The following is a 27,671-nucleotide window of genomic DNA, read 5'->3' as shown; positions in this document are numbered from 1 at the left end:
GCACTTAAAAAAATACCATAGGGGAAATGGAGGCACAGTTCACTCGTTACCTGTCAGCTCAGGCAAGAGGCCTAAATGCCAGACTTCATTTCTTCTTTGTCAACTGCTTTGTCAACTCTGCTATACTTCCCGTTTGATGTTGAATTTGAGTTTCAGCATAGGGTTGTGGGAGAAAAAAAAGGGGTCCAAAAATAAGGGTGGGCTCCTGGCTGAAGTCAAACTTGGTATTTCTCCTTGTAGAATTTTTTTGTCTCACAGTTGCAGTGAGAGAACACGGAGCAGCTTGTTTCATTCGTTCTCCAGCCCAGCCAGTTCTTCCTCCCGAGACTCAGTGTGAACACATTTGCTCAACTTGAAAAACTTTAACAGCAGAGCACTCCGAGGGCCCATCAAAGAGCTCAAAGACAGCCAAGTTGCATTTGATCCCACCCGCAGAACACACGTTTTTTAGTTTCTTGCCCAGTGGTTCAGTCTTCGGGGCCCTGGGTCTAATGAGGTCGCTAAGAATTTCATCAGTCAATCAGTGGTGTTTATCGAGTGCTCACTTGGTGCCTTTGGGCGGGTACATTACACAATTGGTCCGATCCCCGCCCCCGAGGAGCGTACACTTCAGACTCTTTATCCGCCTTATAGCATCATTTCGCTTCCTTTCGGGACAGATCCGCAGCACCGCTGGACAGTTATTTTCAGGTCAGCAGGACTCAGCCACCTTCCTCGGCCCGCTCCCGTCCTGACTCTGAAAGTATCCAGGAGCTGAGCAGCTTGGACAGTGACAGCTCCACCAGTGAAGAAGAGGAAGAGGAGCAACAACAGCCGCCGCTCCCACCTACTCCCACCAGATTAGGAGGTTGGTGCTTTTCAGAATTATCACACGATACGAATTCCTCTGTACTGCACTTCTCACTTAGTCTTGGGGATTTATGGCCCGATGGAGAGAGCCGCCCCACTCCCAAAGGTATCTTGGGATTCCTCTTCTCCTCCTTCCCGCCACCACCCCATCATCCAGGAGCCCGGAACCCCGCCCAAGAGGCAGGGATGGGCAGAAATCCTTCCCTCCAAACCGCTTTGGGCCTGAACACCACCAAGACCGGACACTTTAAGTGGACCCAAAGGCCTCGGCTTCTTCCCCCACCCACTGGCTCCTCACCCCAGGCAAGAGCCAAGGGTGCCAGAAGCCAACGGATGCCGTACGACCCATCTGCCTGAAATTTCTCGCTGGGCACGTGCACGCATGCTAAATACCATAGCTAAACAATAGTCATTTCTGATCATTTTCCTCTATTTACAACCAAAGGGTAAATGTACAGATATCTGTGGGCATTATTTTTTAGGCTACTGGGGTAAATGGACAGTAATGACAGTATGTCGGGATAGACCCTTCTCCTCCTCCCCTCCCCCCGACACACACGGACAACCCCTAGAGTCTGGTGTTTGAAAATTCATCAAAGCAACACCGCTCTTCATCTTCCATTGTCCATTTCTGAAACCTACCAGTTAAAAGCAGAAAAAAGCATTCGAGTCAGTCCATCTCTCGGCAGGCTGTCAGGTCAGTCCCGAATAAGAATCCTCCTTTTATCCATCATACAGCATCTGGCGCTATTCCAGCGGATCCTCCGGGGGAGTCTTCAGCGGGAACGTCTGCGTCCGGAGCAGAGGCCCAACCGAAAGCGGTAAAGTGGTGTCTTCATTAGAATGAGGAAACTGGGTGGGCAGATGTACAATGACTCTGACTGAGTGTGCTTCTTCCATTCAGCCCACTCCAGTGAAGCCTGACCCGCCGTCTCCTGCTGCTGCTGTTTCCACCGTCCCTTTAGATGAGGAAGAAGGGGACACTTGCTCCATCTGCTTTGAACAGTGGACCAACGCTGGGCCGCACCGGCTCTCGGCCTTACGCTGCGGGCATCTTTTTGGATACACTTGCATCGCTAAGTGGCTTAAGGGACAGGCGGGAAAATGTCCCCAGGTAAAGAACACCATTCCCTGTATCTCTTCTTTTGTTTATGGTGCTAGGTAAGCATTTACTATGTGTCAGATACCGTTCTCAGCACTGGGGTAGGTACAAATTCAGTCTCTGAAGGAGGGAGAACAGGTATCTCCACTTTACAGTTGAGGAAACTGAGGCACAGAGAAGTTAAGTGACTTGCCCAAGGTCACGCAGAAAGCTATTGGCAGAGCCAGGGCTGGAACCCAGGTTCTTCTGACTCCCAGGCTCGTGCTCATTCCACTAGGACTCACTGTTTCTCCATTTCTCCTTGCAAAGTTTCATTGTCATCAAGAGGAATGATTGAGGGCCCTCTTCATTCAGAGCATTGCTGTAGGCCCTGGGAAAATTTTAAGTCCTCCTAACTCACAGTCCCTGGGTCTCTTGTAGAGACTCCTGAAATCCCATCCCCTCCCCTAAACCTCACTGACTGCTTCATCCTCGCTACCACCCCAATGATTCTCACATAATAATAATTATTACTGTGGTATTTGTTAAGCCCTTACTATGTGTCAAGCATTGTACTAAGCACTGGTGTAGATATAAATTAATCTCACAGTCTAAGCAGGAGGGAGAACAGGGCTCTATGCCTCATTTTATAGATGAGGAAACTGAGGTCCGGAGAAGTTATACCCAGCAGTCCCAGGCATTCCAAAACTTGGACTGCTTGTCAGTACTGTTTAACTTTTTGGCATTCTTCTTCTCTCCACTATGCAGTGTGCGCAAACCGTCCCCCAATCATGGCAGGGGAGTAGACTAAGGTTGCATCAAATAGAGCCCCAGGTGAGGAGTTAAGACTAAGTTAGGACTTGCCTAGCCCAAACCGGAAGAAGAGAGCACCAGTAAAGAGATGAAAAAATCCAGGAGAGGTATAAAACCCGCGGACCCACCCAGTTCTAGAACATGAGCGTTGTGTTCTCATAAAAATCTCACGTGAAAAGAAGACATCCATTCCAATCCTGTGTGCATGTGAGTGTACGGTTTTTCCCAGTGACAAAACACGCCAAGGCCCAGCAGCCTCTCGTGGTCGGCAGAATGCCCCCACCCACCAGTATTTTAGCCAAAACCGCATCCTGAAAATATGTTGCAAGCCAACTCTGGACTCTGGATTTAATAGAGCAATTGAGCTGTTTATGAAGAGGAACTTTTAAATCCTGAAAATTTCTAACAATACGAAAGTTTGAGTATAATTAGTATGGGGGAAATTTTTGGAGGAATAGCGACACTTACCCACCTTTCTCTTTAGTGTAACAAGAAAGCCAAGCGCTCCGACATTGTGGTCCTCTACGCCCGAACTCTGAAGGCCCTGGACACCAGTGAACAGGAGCAGTTGAAAAGGTAGAATTCGTTCCCCGCTTGTGGTCCCTCATTTCCCACAGGTGCCTGTTCCCCTGAGGTGAGCAGCTGCTAAGCCATCTTGAGTTTTTCCAGCTAGCCCTCTGCCCTGCCCCAGGCTAAATGCTGACTTCTCGGGTTGTCCTGCAGCCTCATAAAAAGTTTTAGCGTGTTAACCCCATATGCTGTCTTTTTTTTTCTTTTTCTTTCCATCGCTCCAAGCCATCCTTCAGCAATCTGCTCTCTAGTCTTAAGTGCTGGGAATATGGCTCCAGACAGAAAATACTGTAAGCATTTCTGATCATTTCCCTCTGAGAGGATTGTTATGACATGACAGCTCCTGCTGTAGCCTGTACTGTAGCCCTCCAGGGCTGCCAGTTCAGTTCCATTTGCTAACATTAATTTCCTCTTCGGGGTTAAAAAAAAACAAAACAAAACACAAAAAACAACCTTATGAAACAGGCTTTTACCTTCTCTTGCTAGAGAAGGCTGAATTCAGATGTCACGTTTAAAGGAACAAGTTTAGCTCTTGAATGAGCGTTTGAGAAACTTAAATACTTGGGGGAAAGGTGTGGTAGGATTTTGAGGAACCGTGAGAGGTCTGAGACTCATTTTTAGGCTTGCTGAGTACCTGTACGACTAACACTGCCGGAAGCTCGAGGCTGCCTGGAAGACGAGATCCTGCCGTGGCAAAGAAGGACGGGAATCTCCGGCCGAGCTGCAGCAGACAGTTCTAGGGGTTGTGCTAAACATTTTAATGACTTTAAACATGACTCTTGTCTCTAAAGTACAGTGGGCTGCAGCTCGATGAGAGATCTTCTCTCCCTTGCTTTTACGTGGCTGCTGTGTTTCCGCAGTTCTTTAGAGAAGGAGCAGATGCTGAGGAAACAGGCGGAGTTAGAATCAGCCCAGTGCCGACTCCAGATGCAGTTCTTGTCTGATGAGTGTACTAAACTGCGCAATCAGGTGCAGGTATGTGTACTAGAAACCCCCTCGGGTTCTAGACTGTAAGCTTGTGGGCAAGGAGTGTATCTGTTATTTTGTTACATTGTAGTCTCCCAAGAACTTAATCCAGAGCTCTGCACACAGTAAGTGTTCTGTAAATATGATCGATTCGTTCATTAATTCAACAGCATTTATTGAGTGCTTACTATATACAGAGCCCCATACTAAGTGCTCGGGAGAGTACAGTACAACAATAACACTAAACAGATACATTCCCTGCCCACAACGAGCTTACAGACTAGAGGAGTGATCGATTGAGCTGGGCAGAGAGATGTATTTTGGAAACCGTTCAATGGTCAGGCTTTTTATTGCCACGCTGCCTTCCAGAAAAGAAGAGGCCAGTCCATTCGGCTACTGGGTCAGCACACCCAGACCTTTGGTGGGGAAAAGAACACTTGACTAATACATTGAAAGTTCTGGGATGTTCCAAACCCGGGCAGCACGTATGGGGTCTGTTGTGTCGTCCTCTCCCAAGCGCTCAGAACGATGCTCTGCACGCAGAAAGCGCTCAGTAGATCCCACGGACTGATTGTCACCCTTCTGGACAACGGGGACTTGTAGACTGTGGGCATAGTGTAGAGGAGCTAGTCACACTAAGAGGACTTTCTTCATAAAGCGGCGCTCTTTGGCTTTTCAGGAACTGAAGGTGCTCGTGGCCCAGCATGGACCAAGTAGTTCTCAGCAGCCCGGCAGCTCCCGAGCCTGTTTCCCCAGCTGCCTGACCTCCAGTCAGAGTCAGCACCAGTATCAGCTGGAGAAGTCCTTCATCATATCTCAGGCAGGAAACTGCCGGGTCATGGCCTACTGTGATTCTCTGAGCTGTCTGGTGGTGTCTCAGCCCTCTCCGCAATCTACCTTTGTTCCGGGTAAGAGCCTCAAATCTCGCCGTGTTCAGGATTTGTAGAGCAGGCTCCCGACTGTATGATCTGTCATTTCCCGCTCCGTTACGTGCTAATGTTGATGCTCCTTGCCTGTTTTAGGGGTGGAAAATAGAAGCCTCTTGTAGGGTCTTGGATTAGATTTTTAATCCAGCTAGTTGGTCCTCTTTCTGCTGCTTCTGATATACTGAGGGACTTCTCCTAGCTTCATAATCCTCTTCATTTACACGATTTTCTTGTGCTCCCACACAAGGTGGGGAGAGGGGACTGCCAACAGATACATGAGGAGAGATGAAGCAAAAATACTAAGACAACATGATGACAGAGATCAGTAGAGTGGGGTGGCAGAAGGAGTCGAATTTCAGACTCCTCACGGCTCAGCGCCCACAGTTATAGCCAAAGGTTATGCAGGTCAGGCAGGGTAATATTGAGATTCCACCTGTCAGAGTAATTTACCACCAGACATTCTCCAAAGCACCTTGAACTCTGGGGTTGACAAGTACACGGTCAACAGAAAAATTGTGTATTACTGCACCAGCTCACCACCAGCTTTTTTCCTTTATCACACCTCACCGCCTCCACCCATCCAATCCACAGTCATCAGGGGTCTTTGAGCCAGACCGGGGCCCCCTCCAGGAAACTCACCTTTTCCTCATTTGTCTCTTTCACCCCCAGCAGTTAAGCGTCAAAGGTTGGGGCCTGAATTGCTGTTCAAGAAGAAATTGGCTTTGTACTTGGGTGATTTTTTATTTTTCCGTGATTAAGTTTTTGCTTTCATTTTTCTCCTCACCAGGCTGCGGGGTTAAGATGATGAGTGCAGCCAACATGAAAAGCAGCCAGTACATTCCAATCCACAGCAAGCAGATCCGGGGCTTGGCCTTCAGCAACCAGGGAAATGGCCTGCTGCTGTCTGCTGCTCTGGACAACACAGTCAAATTGACGAGGTACGTGGTCTTGGAAAACAACTTCGGATTTTTCTTTCGAGCTGTATGGTATTGGGCCCTACCTGTCTTGGAAGGGACGACCTTTCCCTTCCAACCACTCCTGAGTCCCGCAGATTTGAAGCTAATCACTCCATTTCCGCAACTCTTTGACTGTTTCGGATTACCTTTTAACTTTCTGGACATCAGCTAGGAAAGACAGGGAACTGTTAGCAGAAGAACTCTAATGAGCGTTTTGGTTTGGAAGGGAGGAAGAAACAGAGCAATCCAAAACAGATCGGCATCATTTTGGTCAGCTTGCCAGGGAAGTGGGGGGGGGGGGGGACAGGAACGTTAGTCAGTGAAAGGTAAATTACAGATGAAATCGCATCAAATCAAGTTAATTGGATATTGAACTTACGTAATTGTGGAAATGTAGTGGTTCTAGTACCAGGATGTGCTTCTTTTGGGCTCTTGGCCTGGGCCTGTGGTTCCCAGAAACCAATCAATCAGTGGTATTTATTGAGCACTTACTACATACAGAACACTGTCCTAAGCACTTAGGAGAGTACAGTATAACAGTTGGTAGCCACGTTCCCTGCCCTCACAACCAGGGCCTGCAAGACGAGGCCGTAAGGGAAGCCTCCCAGCCTCTCCTGGACCCTGGCAGCCCTCAGCCAACTAGGGGTGCTTTCTGGGGCTCTGTTGGAGAGAATGAATTACCTCTTATCAGTCAGGGTGGACAGATTCTCACTGCTTCCCTTGGTCATCAGTCTCCAGGCGTGAGAAAAGGCCGTACTAGGGGAAAGCAGTAGCCCTGGCACCCTCCCCACTGGCTAGGAATTCCCCCAGATGGAACCAACAGAGGCAGGGTTGCCAGAGTTCTTCTCCTGCCAGGCGTTTTCATCCACCTGCCTCAGTGGGCTTGAGGCATAGGTCCCCTCTTCAAGGAGGCCACGTGGGCGATGCCGCTAACTTCACCCTCGCAGCTTTGTGGATCGGGTGGGCAGCCGCACTTAGCCCACCCCGCCCCCTCGGAATCGGAAAAGGACCGGAAGTAATAATAATAATAATGTTGGTATTTGTTAAGCACTTACTATGTGCAGAGCACTGTTCTAAGCGCTGGGGTAGATACAGGGTAATCAGGTTGTCCCACGGGAGGCTCACAGTTCCAATTCCCATTTTACAGATGAGGTAACTGAGGCCCAGAGAAGTGAAGTGACTTGCCCACAGTCACACAGCTGACAAGTGGCAGAGCTGGGATTCGAACCCATGACCTCTGACTCCCAAGCCCGGGCTCTTTCCACAGCCATGCTGCTTAGGGTGAGGGGAACAGCTTGGGCCTGGCCCCAGTGCCTGGTGAGGACTAGAGGGGCAGGAGTAGAGGAGCAAGACTAGGCACTTCGAACCTTTAGCTTCCTCTTCTTTTTCCCTTTGTCCTCTTTTTCCCCCTTTTCTCCTTCCCTTTCTCCTCTTTTACCCCCCTTTTTTCTTTCCCTTTCTCCTCCTTTTGCTCCTTTTCTCTTTCCATCTCCTCTTTTTGCTTCTTTTCTCCTTCCCTTTTCCCTCTTTTCCCCCTTTTTTCTTTCCCTTTCTTCTCTTTTCCCCCTTTTCTCTTTCCCTTTCTCCCTTTTCCTCCTTTTCTCCCTTTCCCTTTCCTTCTTTCCCCTCCAAGGTTGTCCCCTTGTTCAAAATGAAAAATCATCGTTCCCGGTGAAGGCGGTGCAAGATGTCCTTGCAACTTTGCTATAGTAATAATGGGTGAATGACAAAAGTAAAATTTAAAAAAATCTCGTTCCTCACCAGTCTGGCGACGAATACTGTGGTCCAAACGTACAACACTGGCCGCCCTGTCTGGAGCTGCTGCTGGTGCCTTGACGATACCAACTACATTTATGCTGGGCTGATCAATGGTTCCGTCCTGGTGTACGATTTGAGGGACACAAGCTCGCATGTCCAGGAATTAGTGCCTCAGGGATCCAGGTAGGCTGGAGGGGAAGATCAAGTTTCCTTTCCCTCACCTCCTTGTTTTCTCTTCAATTGCCTGGGTTGTGTTCTTTGTCTGTGGGACACAGCAAACTCCACAGCAGGCTAGCAGAAGCTGAACTCATCAGGCCCACTGGAGTCTTAGTTGTTAGCGTTGTTCCTTGTGGTGTTGTCCAGCCGCCTGTGACCAGAGGCTGATTTGTATGTCCTTGTATGTGTCCAATAGATATTACGTGGATTTCTTGCTTTATTTCTTTTGAGTCTCAGGACAACTCTGGTTTTTTAAGTCTCACTAAATGAGTGCAAGTAAAGCCACTGATCCCTTCTCCAGTTTTGTTTTGGGGGGGGTGGGTTAGCAAGGAAGGGTTTATGGTCCAAGGGAAACCGGAGGGCTCCTGGGGGTGAAATAAAGTTGAGATGAAGCTGGGGAAAGCAGCAAGAGGAACAGTGTGGATGTCAGAACCTGGGAGACTCACTCACCACTTCTCTTCAGGTGTCCATTGGTGTCCCTGTCATACCTACCCCGAATGGCCTCAGCTGCATTTCCATACGGGGGAGTTCTCGCTGGAAACTTAGAAGGCGCCTGCTTTTGGGAGCAGAAGACCAGCAATGTCTATTGCCCTCACATCCTGCCTCTCGAGCCAGGGGGCTGCATTGACATCCAGACAGAGAGCAGTACTCGACACTGCCTTGCAACATACAGACCCAGTAAGTGGGGTTTTTTTGTTTTGTCTTTGGATGTGTGTGTATGTGAGTCTCTTCCCCCCTGGCCTGTGGCCCTCTGCTCCTCGACCTCTAACTCCTGAAATCAGGTACGGGGAAAGGCTCAGCACTTTTGCTTGAAGTCAGGAGAACCGGAGGCAGTCCTCTCCAAAATCATGATGTCCGTACTTAATCCTAATAATGAAACCCCTTTTCCTCTGCTCATCTGTTCTGATTTGGGATTGAATCAGCTGGGAGCTAACAACTGTTACTCCTTAGCGGCAATAATAGTAGTGATCGTATCTATATCTATAATTCTATGCTGTTGGTGCCTGTTTACTTGTTTTGATGCCTGACCTGCCCCCTTCTAGACTGTAAGCCCGTTATGGGCAGGGATTGTCTCTTTATTGCTAAATTGTACTTTCCAAGGGCCTAGTACAGTGCTCTGCACACAGTAAGCGCTCAATAAATACGATTGAAAGAATGAGCGAAGTATTTATTAAGCACTAACTGTGTGCCTGGCACTTGACTTGGTGCTGGGCAAGAACACGCTAGTGGGAATTAGATGCTGTCCCTGGGCCTCAGGGGGCTCACAGGCTAAAAATGTAAGCATGGAAAGGGGAATGGTGACAGACCCAAAAGGAATGATGAATTAAAACACTAAAACAATATAAAAGACAAGGACATACATACAGAATAAAACCAAAAATCAGTAGAGTACTGTGGCTAGAGGAGCAGAATTTCAGGTACCTCACAGCTCAAGAGTCCAACAGTCACAACCGCAGCCACTGTGAATGTTACAGCAGCCACCGCCACAGCCTCGCCCAGCTTTTCCAAAGACCTGCTGTGGCTGCTTTTCTCCTTCCTGCCAGGGGTTGCAAGGAAGGTTGAAATGGGGGTTTCTGGAGGCCATGTGGCTGTCGGGTAGAGGGGGGACCCCAAGGCCCGGGGAGGTCTCAGTGGGAAAGCGGCAGGGTACCCGTAATGTCAGCCGGGCCACCCCGTGATGGGAGAGGTGAGTAGAAGTCAGGAACCTGGCAGTGGCTCCGAAGAACCTCAGAAGGGACTGAGCCGTCTTCCCTTGTGTTCGAATTTGGGGGTGGAACCGGAGAGCTGCACCTGAACCCCTATATGATCCTGCTGCCCTAACAATAGACCTCAGGAAACTTTTTATACTCATCATCAGCATCAACATCAATGGAATTTGAGTGCTTACTACCTGCAGAGCACTGTACTAAGCGCTTGGGAGAGTACAAAACAAAAGAGTAGATAGACATGTTCCCTGCCTACAGACTGCGAGCTTAGAGTTGAGATGGCGAGATAGGCATTAATATCAATAAATAATATATGATATTTATAATTTACATTTTATATATAATTTATAATACTCCAGAAAGTAATTTTCCCATTGATGAAATTTAGCCTGAATATTGGTCAGGGATGAAAATCTCACTCTTTTTTCTTCAAGTCCCCCAACAACTGCTAATTAGGGTAAGCTCATGCTCCAGTGCCCTGAAAAGCTTCTTTAGCCACCCTCATGTTACCTCTATTGCTGTGGAACCCTTAACCATTATAGTGTGTGAAATCCAAATAAGCCAAACTCAGTGTGAGGTTGTAGCTTGGGAAGGCTTGCATTTGCTCCCTAAGTCTTTATTCTTCAGTTAAACTTTGTTTCCCCCATCCTGACTTATCTAGACTTATACTGACTTGGGGTGGAAGTTGGGAGTGAATTTTGAGGGTAAGCCTTCCCGTTGGAAATCCTAAGAAGCCCTCAAGAGACAAAAATCCCTGTGCCAAAATTTGACAAGAACTTAAGGCTCATGCTAGAACAGGAATTCCCCAATGCAAGGCTGCTTTCTCTGTAGTGGGGGCCTATCTGGGCCTGCAAATGACTGTCTTCACCCCAGCTTATCCCAGGGCTTTACTTCGTAAATCACGCCTTTCAAATCCTATATCTGATCCTGGGGATAAACTGCATTTGCTGCTTTAGAATCAAAGTTTTTGAGGGTGGGAAGCTGCGCCTGCTTTGAGGTCCGGTAGAATGCCTAGCGCAAAACAATCTGCCTGTTGACACAGAGTAAGAGAATTTGATATTTTCTCCCTCCTCTCTAGACAAAAACCACCATTTCCTACGCTGCGTGCTGATGGAATTATCATATATCCCGGACTCGGCCGGTAACCCGATCTGCTCCTGTCAGCCCATCCAGACTTTCACCGGTGGGCCAACCTGCAAGCTGCTGACCAAAACTGCCATCTTTCCCAATCCAGAGGAAGACACTAGCATCTTGGTTTGTGCTGGGGATGAGGCTTCCAACTCCGCCATGGTAAGCCACTTCTGAAGTGACGGGAGAGCCAGAGAAACCCTGCGGCCTGGAGCCGGCACCAGAAAGCGGTTACTAGTGCTTTTAAAACCAATTCTCGAGAAGGAGGTCTTCAGACTGGAATGGGAGATGTGTAGCCCTTTGTTTTCTCATCATTCCCCTGTGAGGCTAATTAGCTCTGTAATAATAATTTAATAATTTTGGTATTTGTTAAGCGCTTACTATGTGCAGAGCACTGTTCTAAGTGCTGGGGTAGATACAGGGTAATCAGGTCATCCCACGTGAGGCTCACAGTTAATCCCCATTTGACAGATGAGGTAACTGAGGCACAGCGAAGTTAAGTGACTTGCCCACAGTTACACAGCTGACAAGCGGCAGAGCTGGGATTCGAACTCATGACCTCTGACTCCCAAGCCCGTGCTCTTGCCACTGAGCCACACTGCTTCTCTAAGGCAAATGGCCCATACGGGGATTGTAGATTGCTCTGTAGATTGGCATTGCTAATGCCCATAGCAAACAAGCCTTGGGCAGCATTCAGTCTCTTGTGCTTAAGTACTTCTCAATTCAGAAGGTTGATCTCTTTCTAAAATATACATTTTTAACTTCTGGGACTGTTGATTTTTAAATTCTTAAGTTGGAAGCAGCCAGATGCCCCCACTCTTTCAGAAGTAGCTGCCCCTTTCTTGGATGAATGACCAAAAGGGAAACTAAAATTTCTGTGGCACAGAGAGGTGCCATTAGAGATTTTCCTCCTGAGCTGTCTGTCTGGGACTGAGGGGAAAGGAGCCAAATTCGTAGATTTTTTTTTTCCTTCTAATAATAATAATAATAATGTTGGTATTTGTTAAGCGCTTACTATGTGCAGATCACTGTTCTAAGCACTGGCGTATACAGGGTAATCAGGTTGTCCTACATGGGGCTCACAGTCTTAATCCCCATTTTACAGATGAGGTAACTGTGGCACAGAGAAGTTAAGTGACTTGCCCACAGTCACATAGCTGCCAGGTGGCAGAGGCGGGATTCGAACCCCTGACCTCTGATTCCCAAGTCCATGCTCTTTCCACTGAGCCACACTGCTTCTCTAAAGAATAGCAGATTTTTTTTTTAATCTAATAAATAATTTTAGTAATCAATCAGTGGTATTTATTGAGTGCTTACTATGTGCAGAGCACTATATTAAGCGCTTGGAAGAATACAACTGAATTAGCAGGCACTGTCCCCTGCCCGTAACAAGTTTACAGTCTAGAGAGAAGCTTATAGTCACTTAGTGATAAGCTTATTGTGGGCAGGGAATGTTTCTACCAACTCTGTTATGTTGTACTCTCCCAAGCGCTTAGTTAGAGTACTGTACACATTCAGTTGTATTTATTGAGAACTTACTATGTGCAGAACACTCTATTACAGTATAACAGAGTTGGTAGACATATTCCCTGCCCACAACAAGCTTACAGACTAGAGGGGGAGACAGTAATACGAATAAATAAATTACCTATCGGTACATAGGTGCTGTGGAGATGCACAGAGTTAACGCTCAGTAAATATGATTGACCGATTGCATTGGTCGCCATCGCATGCGTGAATGCCCCACATTCTGAGCCACCACAGGTTCTAGAGGGCCACGGAGTGAAACCGTTAGGCTTTTCCCAGCCTCTTTGCTGAGGGCCATGGGTTTTGAAATCTGCAATCAATCCCTTCTCAGTGATGACACCTACTTGTTAATTCAGTGGGGTCAGAAAGAAAGGAAGCATGAAGCCAACTGGTTGTTCAGGATCCAGGTTTTCTTATCTCCAAGTCCAGGTTTCCTTTCTCCTTTTAATGAGGTTGCAGTCAGAATTTCTGCTCTTTTTCCAATGGAGTGTCCCCCTCAAGATGCTCTCAAGAAGGTAATGGCAGGTTGCGTCTATTGGGAAGGGGGATTAGTTAGAGATCTCATAGCCCCGGGCAGTCAGGAAAGAGCCTGGGAACTGATTTTTAAAGGGATGCTGGTTTCAGCACTTCATCCCTAGAATCTGATGGGGGGCCCTCAGACTGGAGTTGCTGGAGGGTGAACCCCTGGAAGCAGGCGAAGATCCCCCTGCTGTCCCGCCCTCGTGTCTGGGAAGAGAAATTTTTCTCCGGAATCATCTGGATAATGTTTTCCTCAGGGAGCCGTGGCATAAATTGCCTTTCGGAAGCGAAATACAGTCATTTACAAAGCAGATATTACCGAGAGCGGGAGAGGAAGGACAGAGGTGCTATTAATTGCCTTTCTGACCTTTGCCATTAGCTGTGGGATGCCGGGAGTGGCTCCTTGCTGCAGAAGCTCAAGGCCAGTGAACCTGTGCTGGACATCTGCCCCTTCGAAGTGAACCAGCACAACTACCTGGCTACCCTGACGGAGAAGATGGTGAGGATCTACAAGTGGGGATGAAAGCCATTCCGAACCTTCCCAAACGATGCTGCTAGTGAATTGCTGAACTTGGGAGCTGCTGGCATCCAGTGGCCCCGAGAACCCCACTTCGTTACTGCTTCCCAGTTACAGAGATTCTCACAAGCCTCGGATGGGTAACGACCAACACGTCTCAGGTTTTTCTGAGTCTTGGGGCCCGGAGGTCTTGCCGCCACTGAAATGGGGAGAGAGAGGATGGACGTCTGATTCCTAGAAATCATTCCATATCCTTTTTATTTCTTTGTAAATCTGTGTCCTAATTTCTTTTCCCCCTCAGGCTGTGCTCTTTATTCTCATTTCGACCTGACTCCCGAACCTTATAAAATAATGCTCTCACATCCTGGTCCTGATGACACTAGGGCTCACCCACCGTCATATCAGTTAAGCTACAGGGAATAGGAATATGTAGTTTGAAGGATTCAGGAATAGGGGTTGATTAATAATGTTGGGTTCCTTAGCCCCGCCTTCCCGTGTTTGGATTTTAATCCTCAGTCACCGTGGTTTCTGACACAAGGGGGTGCTAGGGAATCATAGGAGGATCTCTGATTAAACAACTGCCCTCTCGGAGAATCTCTTAAAAATCAAATCTTTCACTGTCTTCCCATCTCCCGCAAGATTTCCGTTTTACCCAACTACCGAATTACTTTCTGGCATCGGATCTTTGAATGTCCGGATAATGCCCCGCGGTTTCATCGCGAGGGCCTGACAGTTGCTATGTGATTGATAGACGCATCCCACCCGGGCCAGTGTGGACCACGGGTGAATATTCCACCTCTCTGGCATGGCTCTGCAGTGAATTGTGCAGCCTGCCTTGGGCAAGAAATCTGAATTGGCAGGGAGCAGGGAAGACATTCCTTGTCACTTTGGTAATATAATCCTAGCACAAGTTGCTTATGTCCTGACTGATGCAAGGTCTCACATTCAAGAGGGAAAAGTGAGAGAGAATTGGGTGAAGTATAATGGACAATTCTCGGGGCTCAACCTGCAGCAAACCCTAGGAACAAGTAGTTAACCAGTTGAGCTCTTAAGAGAAAAATCCAAGTTTTGCTGCACAAACTGGAGGGGCCTGTTACCAAAACAAAAAGAGTTTTTGAGTTTACTTGTAGCAGAAGAATCCCAGTCCCACCCTTCTAGGTACAAATCTATGGGGATGAGAGAGTGGTCTTCTGAATATTTAAAAACAGCAGGACGTAATATTGGTGTCTAGATTTAGTAAAGTCTTTCTCTTTTGAAAACTAAGGTTAAGATTCTGAGTTCACCTTAATCCTTAAGTCCTTCTGCTCCCTAAAAGTGTTTTTCCAGCGGAGACATCTATAAAACTGAGCAAGTTCTTTTTGAGAAGTATAGATCTGGGTAGTAACCGTTTTTGTAGCTAGTAAGAATTTCAGCTTCGCTCCATAAATTCTCATTCCCAAAACAGGTTTTTAAAAACAGCTGACTTTTCTCTCCAGCAGGTGAATTTTTCAACTGTTTATCCGCTTAACAGGCAGCCTTCAGCCTAAGAGACTGATAAGGCATTCCAGAGAGCGAATGAGACAGCAGAAAAGCCTTTCTCAAGTTCTAGCTGCAGAGTGTTCGCTGGAATTAGAAGTAAAATGACCAGCTTAGTGATTTTTCTTAATTGTTTATTCTTATTATTCAATTTATTTGGTCCAGAGCCCTTTTTCTACTATCTGGTGGTGTTGTGGGGGGCCACTGTCCAAAAATTGTTGCATTCCCAGTTCTTCCCCCCCCCACTCCTTTTATGCTGTCTTTTGGTACTTTCACCCAGTTTGGGGGTGGGGGTAAATTGAGTGGCTTTTCTCCAAATCCATTTACCTCTTGCTAGGGAGAGAGAAAACATCCCTCTTGTTTTTAGTCAGTATTTTTTGGCTTTTCTTTCACTTATCTCTTCTAAATGTGTCCCATACACCCCTGGGGACATTTTAAAAATCCCAGCTTCCTAACTGTCATGAAAGGCCCCCTTTTACCCAGAAAACAGGCTCCAGTGACCCTTGAGTTGATTATCTGTCTTTGCTCTTGGCTGAGGCTCAAGGGGAAGAAAGAAATTGAGCCGAAGACCTCACCTGGGTTTCCAACAGGCAACAGTCTATGTTAGGCTTTTTTTTTTCTGGCAATATAAGATACTTGGCTCCTGAAGCTGCACTTTCCTCTATCCTTGGAGTAGTTTACTCCTTCTAGGTAAAGGACTTAAGATGCCACTAGGAGAGGTGGAGGTGAGTGGTCTGTTGTCTTTAGTATATTGCAGATCCTGGATTACTGAAGCAACTATTGGGTTTCACTCTCTGACCCAGGGTTTGAGATTCACATTTGCCAAAGAGAACCCAGTGAAGTTATAGAAATCAAGCGAGAAAGCCTTTGTCTATTATTGGGACTCAGCCTTTCTAGACCCATCGGCAACCAGTGTAAATGGCAGTTTTATGTGTTGCTAAACACCAGAAGGGTAGCTAGAGTTGAAATCAGTTCAGTTCATTTCTCCCGACATAAGAATTTAGCCTGTCCTGTGAGCTGTCTGTCCTTGCTTTGAAAACCCAGTTGTAAAATAATGCTCCTCTATTTAATTGTCTCTTCCTGTATATATGCCTTATTTCTCCATTTTTATGCAAAGTGAAGAATAAAGAATTTATAGTGAAAAGTAGGCTATGTCTGTAACTCTTTTGTATGTTCAAGACTTAGAAATATATCTTGTGTGGATTTCCCCTCTCCCCCATCCCCCTTATACTGAGTTTAATCTCCACATGGGGGATTTCTCAATTTTTGCCATTTTAGGTTCTGGAAGCTCTCATCGGGAGGGATCAATCTTACCATATATCGACCTGGCAATATTGAATTAAAACTCTTGTAACACTATAACTAAGGTGGCTTATAAGGCTGTCCCTGGTAGTGCCCATCTTACAATAACCTAGCGCCAGCCTCTCTATTCTCAGTAACCCAAAGCTGTTCCTTAGGGACTTCTCGAAAAAGGCCCAGGAAATCGTGGAAAGTGTTGGTTACTCTGGAAAGTTGGTCTTGGAGGGACTGAAGGCGAACTGAAGCCCCGACTTTGCAAAGCAGAGAGTGCCAAACTCAGGTGCCGAGGCTGGAGATGGCTAGCTAGCGTAGACCCTAGCCAGCTGGCCGAGATTTCCGCCCTGCATTGGAAGCTCTGACCTGGGCGGTCTTGCTTGTGCATTTAGCCTCGGGCTCCCTGCGGCCTCCTTCCTGTACCTTAGACATTCCTCCTGTTCCAGCTTTTGATTAGGACTGCTTCAACTTTGCGGCTCGCTTCATAATAAGGCAGAGGGTGACCGGGGTTAGGCCGGGAGGGCTAAAAATACTCTCCGGCTGATCGCAAGTGCAGCTTGCTGCATGCGGCGGGAGGGGACTTAATCCAGAGTAACTCAGTGACCCCTTAATGCATCAATCTTCGGGACACAGAATCGACTGTTCTGGACGGGGAGGAGGCCTTCTGGGTGGCTTTCAAGCAGAGTGCAGGAGGAATGAGATTTGAGAAGTAAACCTTGATCTTCAGAGCACCCAAACTTCTGAAGTACATATTTTAAAGAAAAACAATCTCCACTATGATGAGTGAGTGTGGTACCTTTAAACACTGAAGAAAGCACAAGGGCCATGCCGACTGGGTGTTTACTCTCCGATTGCGATTTTGGCTTGCCCCAGCTGGTCTTCTCGGGCCCCCTTAGGGTCTCGTGTCAGGATGGGCGAATATGTTTAGGAATACTAGCAGCGGACTGGGGACGCCTGGGCAGATCACATATCAAAACCCTGGTGAGACAAGGTGGAGTGGGGCCGGTGTTCGGTAGTCAGCTTTAGGGCCTGCCCTTCCCCCTACCGAGGGAGGTTATGGGAGCCGCACAGTTTCGAGGGGTGGTTTCCAAATGACTGTATTAAAATACGTGCGATCTGATCATCTTGTATCTACCCCAGTGTTTAATACAGTTCTTGACTCATAGAAAGCGCTTAACAAATGCCACCATTATTTTTGTTATTGTGAAGTGTGCACTTAGGATTTTTTTATATACTGGACCCATTTATGGCCAATGGTTCATTCATTCAATCATATTTATTGAGCGCTTAGTGTGTGCAGAGCATTGTACTAAGTGCTTGGGAGATAACAATACAAGAATAAACAGACACATTCCCTGCCCACAGCAAACTTGCAGTCTAGGGGAAGGGAGACAGACTTAATTACAAATAGCTAAATTAGAGATATGTATATAAGTGTCATGGGGTGAGGAAGAACAAAGGGAGCAAGTCAAGGAGATGCAGAAGGGAGCTGGAGAAGAGGAAAGGAGGGGCTTAGTCTGGGAAGGCCTCGTGGAGGAGATGTGCTGTGACGAAGCAGTTCTAAAGTGCCATTACCCAGCACACACTTTCACATACACCCCATAGCTATTACTATAATAATAATAATAATGTTGGTATTTGTTAAGCGCTTACTATGTGCCGAGCACTGTTCTAAGCGCTGGGGTAGATACAGGGTCATCAGATTGTCCCACGTGAGGCTCACAGTTAATCTCCATTTTACAGATGAGGTAACTGAGGCGCAGAGAAGTGACTTGCCCAGGGTCACACAGCTGACGGGTGGTAGAGCCGGGATTCAAACCCATGACCTCTGGCTCCCAAGCCCAGGCTCTTCCCACTGAGCCATGCTGCTTCTCTACTATCAGCGGTACCGTCTTGGAATTTAAAAATGGATGTACAAGTATAAATATTCCACATATATATATATATAATATCAAAAGATGTCCCAGAAACAATCCACATGTATATGGAATTTTTCTGGGGCACCTCTTAATTTAGGAACTTAACCACGCAAGAGAACTATCTATGGTGCCTCCCTCCGCAGAAAAGTATTTCCTCCCTTTGTTAGTATTGGGATGGCGGTGGTGGGTAGTAATAAGTCTAGGGACTCCATGGGGAGCTTTTGTCTCTGGGCATCCAGCTGTGTGGGCAAAACCACCTTTGATCCCACAATCCTGTGGTCCACTCGTAAGTAAAGTGAAGACCAAGCAATTAGCAAGCAAGAGACAGTGCATCGCTAAAGGGAAGTTGGAGAAGCTGTATATCTAGTAGACCGATCTTTTTTTTTATGGTTTGTGTTAAAACACTTACTATGTGCCAGGCACTGTTCTAAGCACTGGGGTAGATACAAGCTAATAAGATTGAACAGAGTCCATATCCCACGAGGGGCTCATGGTCTTAATCCCCATTTTACAGATGAGGGAACTGAGGCATAGAGAAGTTAAGTAACTCGCCCAGAGTCACCCAGCAGAGGAGTAGTGTGGAGCCAGGATTAGAACTCAGGTCTCGCCTCCAAGGCCTGTGCCCTCTCCACTAGGCCATGCTGCTTCTCTGTGAATCTGTGAATTAGAAGTTCTATGTAGTGTTTTCCCTCCTGTGCCTCTCCCTTGCTCTAGGGTACCAGCCAGGTAACAAGAATGTTCTAAGGGCTTTAAGAAATAAATCACTGTCATGCTCTTGGCAAGGGCTAAAAGCCATAATACCAACAAGAAGCTCATTCATTTCCAAGGGACACAGGGCAGTATCAGTGGATCCGTCCCCCGTGAAATCTGCTTGGGTCTTTTGGGTTCCCTGGGGCAACCAGTTTGAGTTTCTCACAGCGAGGGCACCTGGAATTGCACAGGATTTGGGAACTATTCTTTTAGGACTAAAAGAACTGGAGAAGCAGCGTGGCTCAGTGGAAAGAGCACCGGCTTTGGAGTCAGAGGTCATGGGTTCGACTTCCCACTTAGCTGTGTGACTTTGGGCAAGTCACTTAACTTCTTGGTGCCTCAGTTACCTCATCTGTAAAATGGGGATTAAGACTGTGAGTCCCACATGGGACAACCTGATTCCCCTGTGTCTACCCCAGCGCTTAGAACAGTGCTCGGCACATAGTAAGAGCTTAACAAATACCAACATTATTATTATTATTAGAAAAAGCCCACTGGCCCACGCTCCCTTCCTCTCCCTGTCTTGCTAAGAATGTCTTAGCCACTGGCTTTGCATTTCTGCCTCTTTGCCTTTGGAAACTCCCTGGCAATAGACAGCAAGAAGCAGGTTGGTCGTTTGCAGTCGTGCTGACAGGTAGGGATGGATATTAACCCGTGCAAGGGGATGTTGAAGTGGGAAAGAGTCCTTTTTTCATTAATTAATTCATTCATTCAATAGTATTTATTGAGTGCTTACTATGTGCAGAGCATTGTACTAAGCGCTTAGAATGTACAATTCGGCAACAGATAGAGACAATCCCTGCCCACTGATGGGCTTGCAGTCTAATTGGGGGAGACAGACAAAAACAGTAGCAATAAATAATGTTGGTATTTGTTAATGTTGGTATTTGTTAAGCGCTTCTTATGTGCAGAGCACTGTTCTAAGCGCTGGGGGAGATACAGGGTAATCAGGTCGTCCCTTGTGAGGCTCACAGTTAATCCCCATTTTACAGATGAGGTAACTGAGGCACAGAGAAGTGAAGTGACTTGCCCACAGTCACACAGCTGACAAGTGGCAGAGCCGGGAATCAAACTCATGACCTCTGACTCCGAAGCCCAGGCTCTTTCCACTGAGCCACGCTGCTTCCCGTAATAGAATCAAGGGGGTGTACATCTCATTAACAAAATAAATAGGGTAATAAAAATATATACAAATGAGCAGATGAGCACAGTGCTGAGGGGAGGGGGAGGAGCAGAGGGAAAGGGGGGAGAGGGGGCTTAGCTGAGGGGAGGTGGGGGGGTGGGGTGGGGAAATGCAGGTGAAGCAAATGGAGTGGCCTCCTGTTTTGTGATTCGAATTTCAATGATTCCAGATCTGGGGCAAAACTCTATTAAAAGTGAAGTCTTTGGACTCCAGGTTTGTGCCTCACTCCTACACAGTTGGATTTGAACCTAGCGCATGCTTCTTGCACAAGCCGCAGTAATATGTGCAGAGCCGTGTACTAAGTGCTAGGAAAGAATACACAGGTGGTCATTAGAATTCCCATTCGAATTTCAACGCTTCCAGATCTGGGGCAAAACTCTATTAAAAGTGAAGTGTTTGGACTCCAGGTTTGTGCCTCACTCCTACACAGTTGGATTTGAACCTAGCGCATGCTTCTTGCACAAGCCGTAGTCCTATGTGCAGAGCCGTGTACTAAGTGCTAGGAAAGAATACACAGGTGGTCATTACAATTCCCACTCCTGAATTCACCTCTGCGGCAAGAGCGACTTCTAGTGAAAGCAGGCAGACTCCCAGCAAGATGTGTGCTTTTCATACGCCTGCCTGTCTCACCCCTTCTCCCCCAACTCTTTCCTCACTCTCAGAAGAGGGAAGGGTCTTCATGAGAGGTCTCGTCTTAGGCTGACGAGTTGTTTCTGACCCATAGCGACTCCGTGGACACGTCTCTCCCAGAACGTCCCACCTACATCTGCAATCGATCTGGTAGTGGATCCAGAGAGATTTCTTGGTAAAAGTAAGGAAATGGTTACAGTTGCGTTCTTCCTCGCAGTAAACCTGAGCCTCCGCCCTTGACTCTCGTGCCGTTGCTGCCCAGCACAGGTGAGTTTTGACTTGAGGCAGATGGCCTTCCACTCGTTAGCTAGGAGTGGAATGGGTAGACCTCTGCTTGACTCTCTCCCTGCCGTAGCTGAGGCTGATAGAGTACTGGAAAGTCTCCTGGCGCGATCTCGAGACGGGTCATGAGAGGTAACGGGGCCTATAAATGAAAGAACCTGGGAATGAGAACCACGAGATCCAAGTTCTAGTTCTGTATCTGCCTCTGGATTGCTGTGGGAATTTATGCAAGTCACTTAACTTCTCTGGACCTCGGTTTCCTCATCTGTAAAATGAGACTAATATCACCCATCTCTCCCTACTTCTCGAGGTACTGTGAGAGTAAAATGAGAAAGAGCTTTGGAAATCAAAATGTGCTCTACAAAAAGCAAAGTATTATTATTATTTGATGACGATGGCATTTGTTAAGCACTTACTATGTGCCAATCACTGTTCTAAGCGCTGGGGTAGATACAAGGTTATCAGGTTGTCCTACATGGGGCTCATAGTCTTAATCCCCATTTTACAGATGAGGTAGCTGAGGCATAGAGAAATTAAGTGACTTGCACAAGGTCACAGCTGACAAGTGGCAGAGGCGGGATTAAAACTCATGGCCTCTGACTCCCGAGCCCGGGCTCTTGCCACTAAACGACGCTGCTTTTGTCTGGCTGTTCTCAAGTAATGCTTACGGTTGGGTGAACTAGGGGGTGTGAGGGGGGAAAGCGTTGCATGAGGGCCTTCCTGAAATCTTCTATTGGTCAGAGTGACCCTGACCAGTTGTTCACCTCTTTAGGGTGGAGGGAGGAAGAAAAACCAAGGAAATAATAATAATAATGGTATTTGTTAAGTGCTTACTCTGTGCCAAGCACTGTTTTAAGCGCTGGGGTAGATACAAGGTAATCAGATTGTCCCATGTGAGGTTCACAGTCTTAATCCCCATTTTACAGATGAGGTAACTGGGGTACAGAGAAGTGAAGTGACTTGCCCAAGGTCACACAGCTGACAAGTGGCAGAGCCAGGATTAGAGCACTTGTCCTCTGACTCCCAAGCCCGGGCTCTTTCCACTAAGCCACGTCGCATCTCTATTTGTTAAGCGCTTACTTGGTGCCAGGCACCGTACTCGGCACTGGAGTGGATACAAGCAAATCGGGTTGGACACAGTCCCTGTCCCACGTGGGGCTCACAGTCTTCATCCCCGTTTAACAGATGAGGGAACTGAGGCACAGAGAAGTGAAGCGACACAGCAGGCAAGTGGCAGAGCAGGGATTAGAACCCACGACCTCCTGACTCCCGGACCCGTGCTCTATCCACAATGCCATGCTCCATTCGTTCCCTCTCTGGAGCCCAAGGCCCCAGCTCCGTACACACCTTTGCTTCCCCACTTTTGTGGTTTCACCGTGGAGGGCCCGTTAGAGGATGCGGGGCTGAAGAGTCTGTTCGGGTGGTCCCCGATGACTGCAGGGGGCATGTTTGGGGCCCTGTCACCAGGGAGTTCTGGGCCAGTGATCAGGTCTCCAATAAGAGAGGAGGCTCTTGGAGGGTGAGCTTTAGTCAGTCAGTCGAAGGCAAAGACAACAGCAACAAAAAAGCCAAACACAGACACTTGCTTTTTTTAGCTGCTTTTCCATGACATTTTACATCCTCAGAATCCAGACGGAATGCTCCATCCACATCAAGTGGAGAGCTGGCTGAGTCACTCGTTTGGAGTCAAACAAAGGAAATGAAAATGCGTTTGCAGACACCAACATTGGCTAAATGGTTCAAAGCCAGAGGAGAATAAATCTCCTGCAGGGCAAGGACCTTCCTGTCTCTATGTCCTGTGGCCCTCGCAACAACATTAATTAGCCAACAGGAAGACCTGGGATTTGCCTGGGGCAGAGGAACATTGTCCTTTCCCTCTTACTCTTCTCTGATTCCTTTTCCTTTCCTCTTCCAGAATTTCCCTCCACCATTCCCCTTCTTCTCTTCCTCTTTGTCCCTCAGATCTTGCGGCGGTCTTTAGCAGTTTCTTCCTCTCTATTTATCTGTCTCTGTCCTTCCTCTCTGACCTTTCCTATAATCCTATCTCTCGACTCTCTGGCACTTTTGTCCCCTCTTGACAAAATGCCTCTCCTTATTCCCCCTGCTCATTCTCTTCTGACACTCTTCGTTCCACTCTTCTGTAGCCTTTCCTTTCTGTCTCTTTGTTCCTGGGATCTTTAACCCTCTCCACAGCCTCTCCTCTTCTGTATTTTTAATTGGCTAGTACCCTGCCTTCTTTCTGCCCTCCCTCTCGAGCCGTGTCCTGCCCCTATCATCCTGCGCTGCCCTTGCACTTTGATCACCCTTTTTCACCCCTTTTGAGCCCCGCAGCACGAGACCATATCTGAAATTTATTTATATGAACGTCTGACTCCCGCTGTAGACTGTAAACTTGTTGTGGGGAAGGGGCATGCCTACCAACTCATCTCCCACTCCCTTGTGCTTCTCCCTGACGTACTCCCTTTGCTCTTCCCACCCACCCGGCCCCACGGCACTTACGTATTTATCTGTAATTTTATTTATTTGTATTGATGTCCGTCTCCCCCGCTCTAGACTGTGAGCTCGATGTGGACAGGGAATGTCACTGTTTATTGTTATATTGTACTTTCCCAAGTGCTTAAGTGCTTAATAAATACAATTGAATGAATGAACTCTGCTGCAGTGTATTCTTCCAAGCACTCAGTTCAGTGCTGTGCACATAGTAAGTGCTCTATAAATAAGATTGATTGATCCCCTGAACTGTAAGCCAGCTCAATTCACACATTTAGCACAATGTATAGTTTCCGAACACTTCACGGGCACCAAGTTCCTGTTGTCTTTGCCCCTGGTAAACGATGCTGGGTTTCTCTACTGGTGAGTTAACATTTCATCTACTAGACATTCAGTCCCTAGCAGAGGCTTCTCTGAGAGATACACTCCGTTGCAGAGGGGCATCTCTGGAAAAGAGTTGGACATCAACTTCCTGGTGATTGTCCAGCTCCTCCTCAGTACAATAACCTTGGAGAAGCAGTGCGGCCTAATGGATAGAGCACCAATCACTAATTTGTTCAGTCGTATTTATTGAGCACTTACTATGTGCAAAGCACTGTACTAAGCACTTGGGCAAGTACAATATAACAACAAACAGTCACAGTCCCTGCTCACAATTAGCTCACAGTCTAGAGAACCATGGTATAGTGGATAAAACAGAGGCCTACGAGTCAGAAGGTCACTGGATTCTAATGCCGGCTCCATCACTTGTCTGCTGTGTGACCATGGGTAGGTCACTTTACTTCTCTTTGCCTCAGTTACCTCCCCTGTAAAATGGGGATTGAGATTGTGAGCCCCATGTAGGACAGAGAATGTGTCCAACCAGATTTGCTTCTATCCACCCTAACGATTAGTACAGTGCCTGGCATATAGTAAGCACTTAACAAATACCACAATTATTATTACTATTATTATTATTATTAGAGCATGGACTTGGACTTGGTGGTCAGAAGGACCAAGGTTCTAATTTTGGTTCTGCCACTTCCCTGCTGTGGGAACGTGGGCAGGTCACTTCACTTCCCTGTGCCTCAGTTACCTTGTCCGTAAAATGGGGATTAAGACTGCGAGCCCCATATGGGACATGGGCCGCGTCCAACCTGTTTATTAATGAGGTGTACATCCCCTTGATTCTGTTTATCGTGATTACGTTGTCTTGTTTTTGTCCGTCTGTCTCTCCCAATTAGACTGTAAGCCCGTCAGTGGGCAGGGATTGTCTCTATCTGTTGCCGATTTGTACATTCCAAGGGCTTAGTACAGTGCTCTGCACATAGTAAGCGCTCAATAAATGCTGTTGAGTGAATGAAAGAATTAATATTAGTTTATATTTACGCCAGCGCTCAGTGCAGTGTCTGGCATATAGTAAGTACTTAAGAAATATCATTAAAGAGAACATGGCTCCCTCTCTTTAGGACTTTGGGGTGGTGATCACTTGATAGCCCTTTGAAGTGTTAAAAGCGACTGAGCTGAAAGCACTGTGATTCTGGGTTTCAAGGGTTAAAGCAGCAAGCAACCTGCACTTCCCATTCCTTTGCTGTTTTCTTTATTGTCTAATGAAAAGAGCAGTTTCTGTTTTCCCAAGGCGCCTACCCACCCATCTTCACAGTCTAAGCAGCTCACCCCAAGTCTCTTCTAGGCCAACAACTTCCTTCTGGATCACTAAATTCATTTCTAATTCTGTCATTTGGTCAGCATAATGGCCTCCATTAGAAAGAATGAAAAATATCGGCTAGAAAAGCCACCTGAATTGTTCAAGAAGAGGCAGATTTGTGTTAACCCGATTTCACATTAGGCATTTTTACATTACATAAGGGAAATGCTCTTGTAATTCTGAATAGAATCACCCCTAACTCAACCAACCCTAATGAACACTGGTTCAACATCCTTTACTGCTATTATTCAGGTGGTTTCTAGCTCACTGTGGACAGAGGACATGTCTACCAACTCTGTTATATTATAGTCTACTGAGCTCATGGTAAGCACTCAATAAATACCATTGATTGATTAGCGCTAATGAACAGTTCCCAACTTGCTAAATAATGACTCTTTGATTCTAGACTGCAGAAAGGAAGTTCCAGCAGACCGTTTTCAATCAGTCCATTAATCAATCCATCATATTTACTGAATGCTTACTGCTCGCAGAGCACTGAACTAAGCACTCAGGAGAGTACAATATAACAGATTTGGTAGCCATGTTCCCTGCCCACAAGGAACGTCCAGTCTTTCTATTGGAAAGTACCAGAACAGTATTCCATCACTGATTTTTCCCTTCATCTTGGTCTCTTGAAGGAAAGTCTCGGTGTTTTCTCTTTTGAATCAGTAATGGAAGCAGCAGTATTTATTAAACACGCACCGTGCTTAATACCGCAAACACTCCTAAGGCCTAAACAGAGCTGGGGCCTCACTGACCACAGTCCTTGAGGATCATTCCTTACTGGCACAGGGTTTTTTCACCCACTGCCCAGGAACAAACTGAGTGAATCTTCTAGAAGTGTTTTGCACTGTTCTGTCAGGGCACTAGAACTAGCTTCCAGTTTTCTTCTTCCAAAGTATTTTGTTTAGAAAAATAGCACGTCCCTTCAGACAGGGGCTCCTTTTTCTGTCCAAACACTGCCATCTCTGTCCGAGTATTTTGGATTCAGGTGCTCAGGCAATTTAGGGAGGGGGTGAGAATACGGAAATGAGCCGAAGAGGGCCTGCCTTAGGGACCCAGCGGATGGAGTTGTGAAGAACTGGAGATGGAACACAACTTGACTGGAATTCATTCATTCAATCAATCGTATTTATCGAACGCTTACTGTGTTCAGAGCACTGTACTAAGCGCTTGGAAAGTACAATTCAGCAACAGAGACAATCCCTGCCCACAGCGGGCTCACAGTCGAGAAGAGGGGAGACAGGCATCAAAACAAGTAAATAGGCATCAGAAACATCATTATAAATAAATAGAATTATAGATATATGCACATCATTAAAAATACATAGAATTATACTATAAATATGTACATAGATACACAATCGAGGAATCCCAGATGTAGGAACATAGCATTGGTTGAAGGTCAGTCAGTGTGAAGAAATGAGTCTTGTTGTTTTCCTGGATTCCTCATTTTGACATGTAAATCAACCTAAGAAGCACAGGCAGTATGCTAAGGCTGTAGCCTTAGACTGTAAACATCTTGAGGTCAGGGAATAGTATTTTCTATTCATTCGTTCATTCATTCAAACGTATTTATTGAGCGCTTACTGTGTGCAGAGCATTATACTAAGTGCTTGGAAAGTATAATAGAGCAATAAAGTATTAATGTTCCCGAGGACCGAAAACAGCGCTCGGTATAAATGAGGAAGAAAACCAGAGATATGGGGATTGCCCCCAGGCTTTCGATGCTGAACTGAATGATATTCATGGGCTCACACTACTGCAGAGCCGCTGAAGAGGTGAGGTGGCTCTGCCCTCATCTTGGACAAGGAGAGTATTTTGGAGATAGGGCAGCAACCCTTTAACAACATCTTGGATGAGGCTGTTGTTACTAATAGGAAGAACTTACCAAGATACTTCCCGTGAACTTCATTCCAACCTCCAAAGAATGCTGTGGTAATAGGTTCAGTTTTAGTCCATCTATTTTATGCATCTTTGCTTGGGGAAGTAACAAGAAAACTAGAAGCTAGTTCTAGTCCCCTGAGAAATTCTTAAAGTCAATAGACCGTGAGCATCATTAAAAGTCCTTGAGGAAGTCCTCCAGGAACTGCCGCTGCTGGAAATGCATGCACAAGCAGATATTCAAGAGACCACGGATCACTTTGCAGAGTAAGGTAAGTAAAATATTAACGACCGATGGTACGAAGGAAACCAAGGTCATACATCATCACGGAAACTCTATATCCATTCAAAGAGCTTCCATGAAGATTCATATCAGAAAGCTGAATTCTGTTACCCTGGCAGATGCAGCCAGATAACAACGTGCTGATAGATCAGATAACTGGATCAAGAAGATCAAGAAGCTGAAAAGCCAGCTCCAGCTTATCCTATGGGAAGACTAGCTGGCA

At 46.7% G+C, this 27,671-nt stretch overlaps 1 protein-coding gene across 3 annotated transcripts in view; it reads left to right on the top strand.

The window, feature by feature from the left end:
* The window catches only part of RFWD3 (ring finger and WD repeat domain 3), a 30,989-nt gene extending 14,795 nt beyond the window's left edge, over positions 1-16,194 (top strand). For all 3 annotated transcript variants that reach the window (XM_039913487.1, XM_039913489.1, XM_039913488.1), the window contains exons 3-13: positions 660-847; positions 1,588-1,670; positions 1,754-1,963; positions 3,228-3,319; positions 4,174-4,288; positions 4,959-5,187; positions 5,993-6,143; positions 7,926-8,102; positions 8,599-8,813; positions 10,920-11,131; positions 13,395-16,194. In XM_039913487.1, the coding sequence (XP_039769421.1) occupies positions 660-847; positions 1,588-1,670; positions 1,754-1,963; positions 3,228-3,319; positions 4,174-4,288; positions 4,959-5,187; positions 5,993-6,143; positions 7,926-8,102; positions 8,599-8,813; positions 10,920-11,131; positions 13,395-13,538 (1,816 nt within the window). In that variant the 3' untranslated portion in view covers positions 13,539-16,194. The remainder of the gene's footprint in view (positions 1-659; positions 848-1,587; positions 1,671-1,753; positions 1,964-3,227; positions 3,320-4,173; positions 4,289-4,958; positions 5,188-5,992; positions 6,144-7,925; positions 8,103-8,598; positions 8,814-10,919; positions 11,132-13,394) is intronic.
* The last annotated feature ends 11,477 nt before the right edge of the window (positions 16,195-27,671 follow it).

This window comes from Ornithorhynchus anatinus, chromosome 11 (assembly GCF_004115215.2).
Source record: "Ornithorhynchus anatinus isolate Pmale09 chromosome 11, mOrnAna1.pri.v4, whole genome shotgun sequence".
NCBI lineage: Eukaryota > Metazoa > Chordata > Mammalia > Monotremata > Ornithorhynchidae > Ornithorhynchus > Ornithorhynchus anatinus.
The sequence above is the reverse complement of the archived record's forward strand: the minus strand, read 5'-3'. Positions and strand labels throughout refer to the sequence as shown.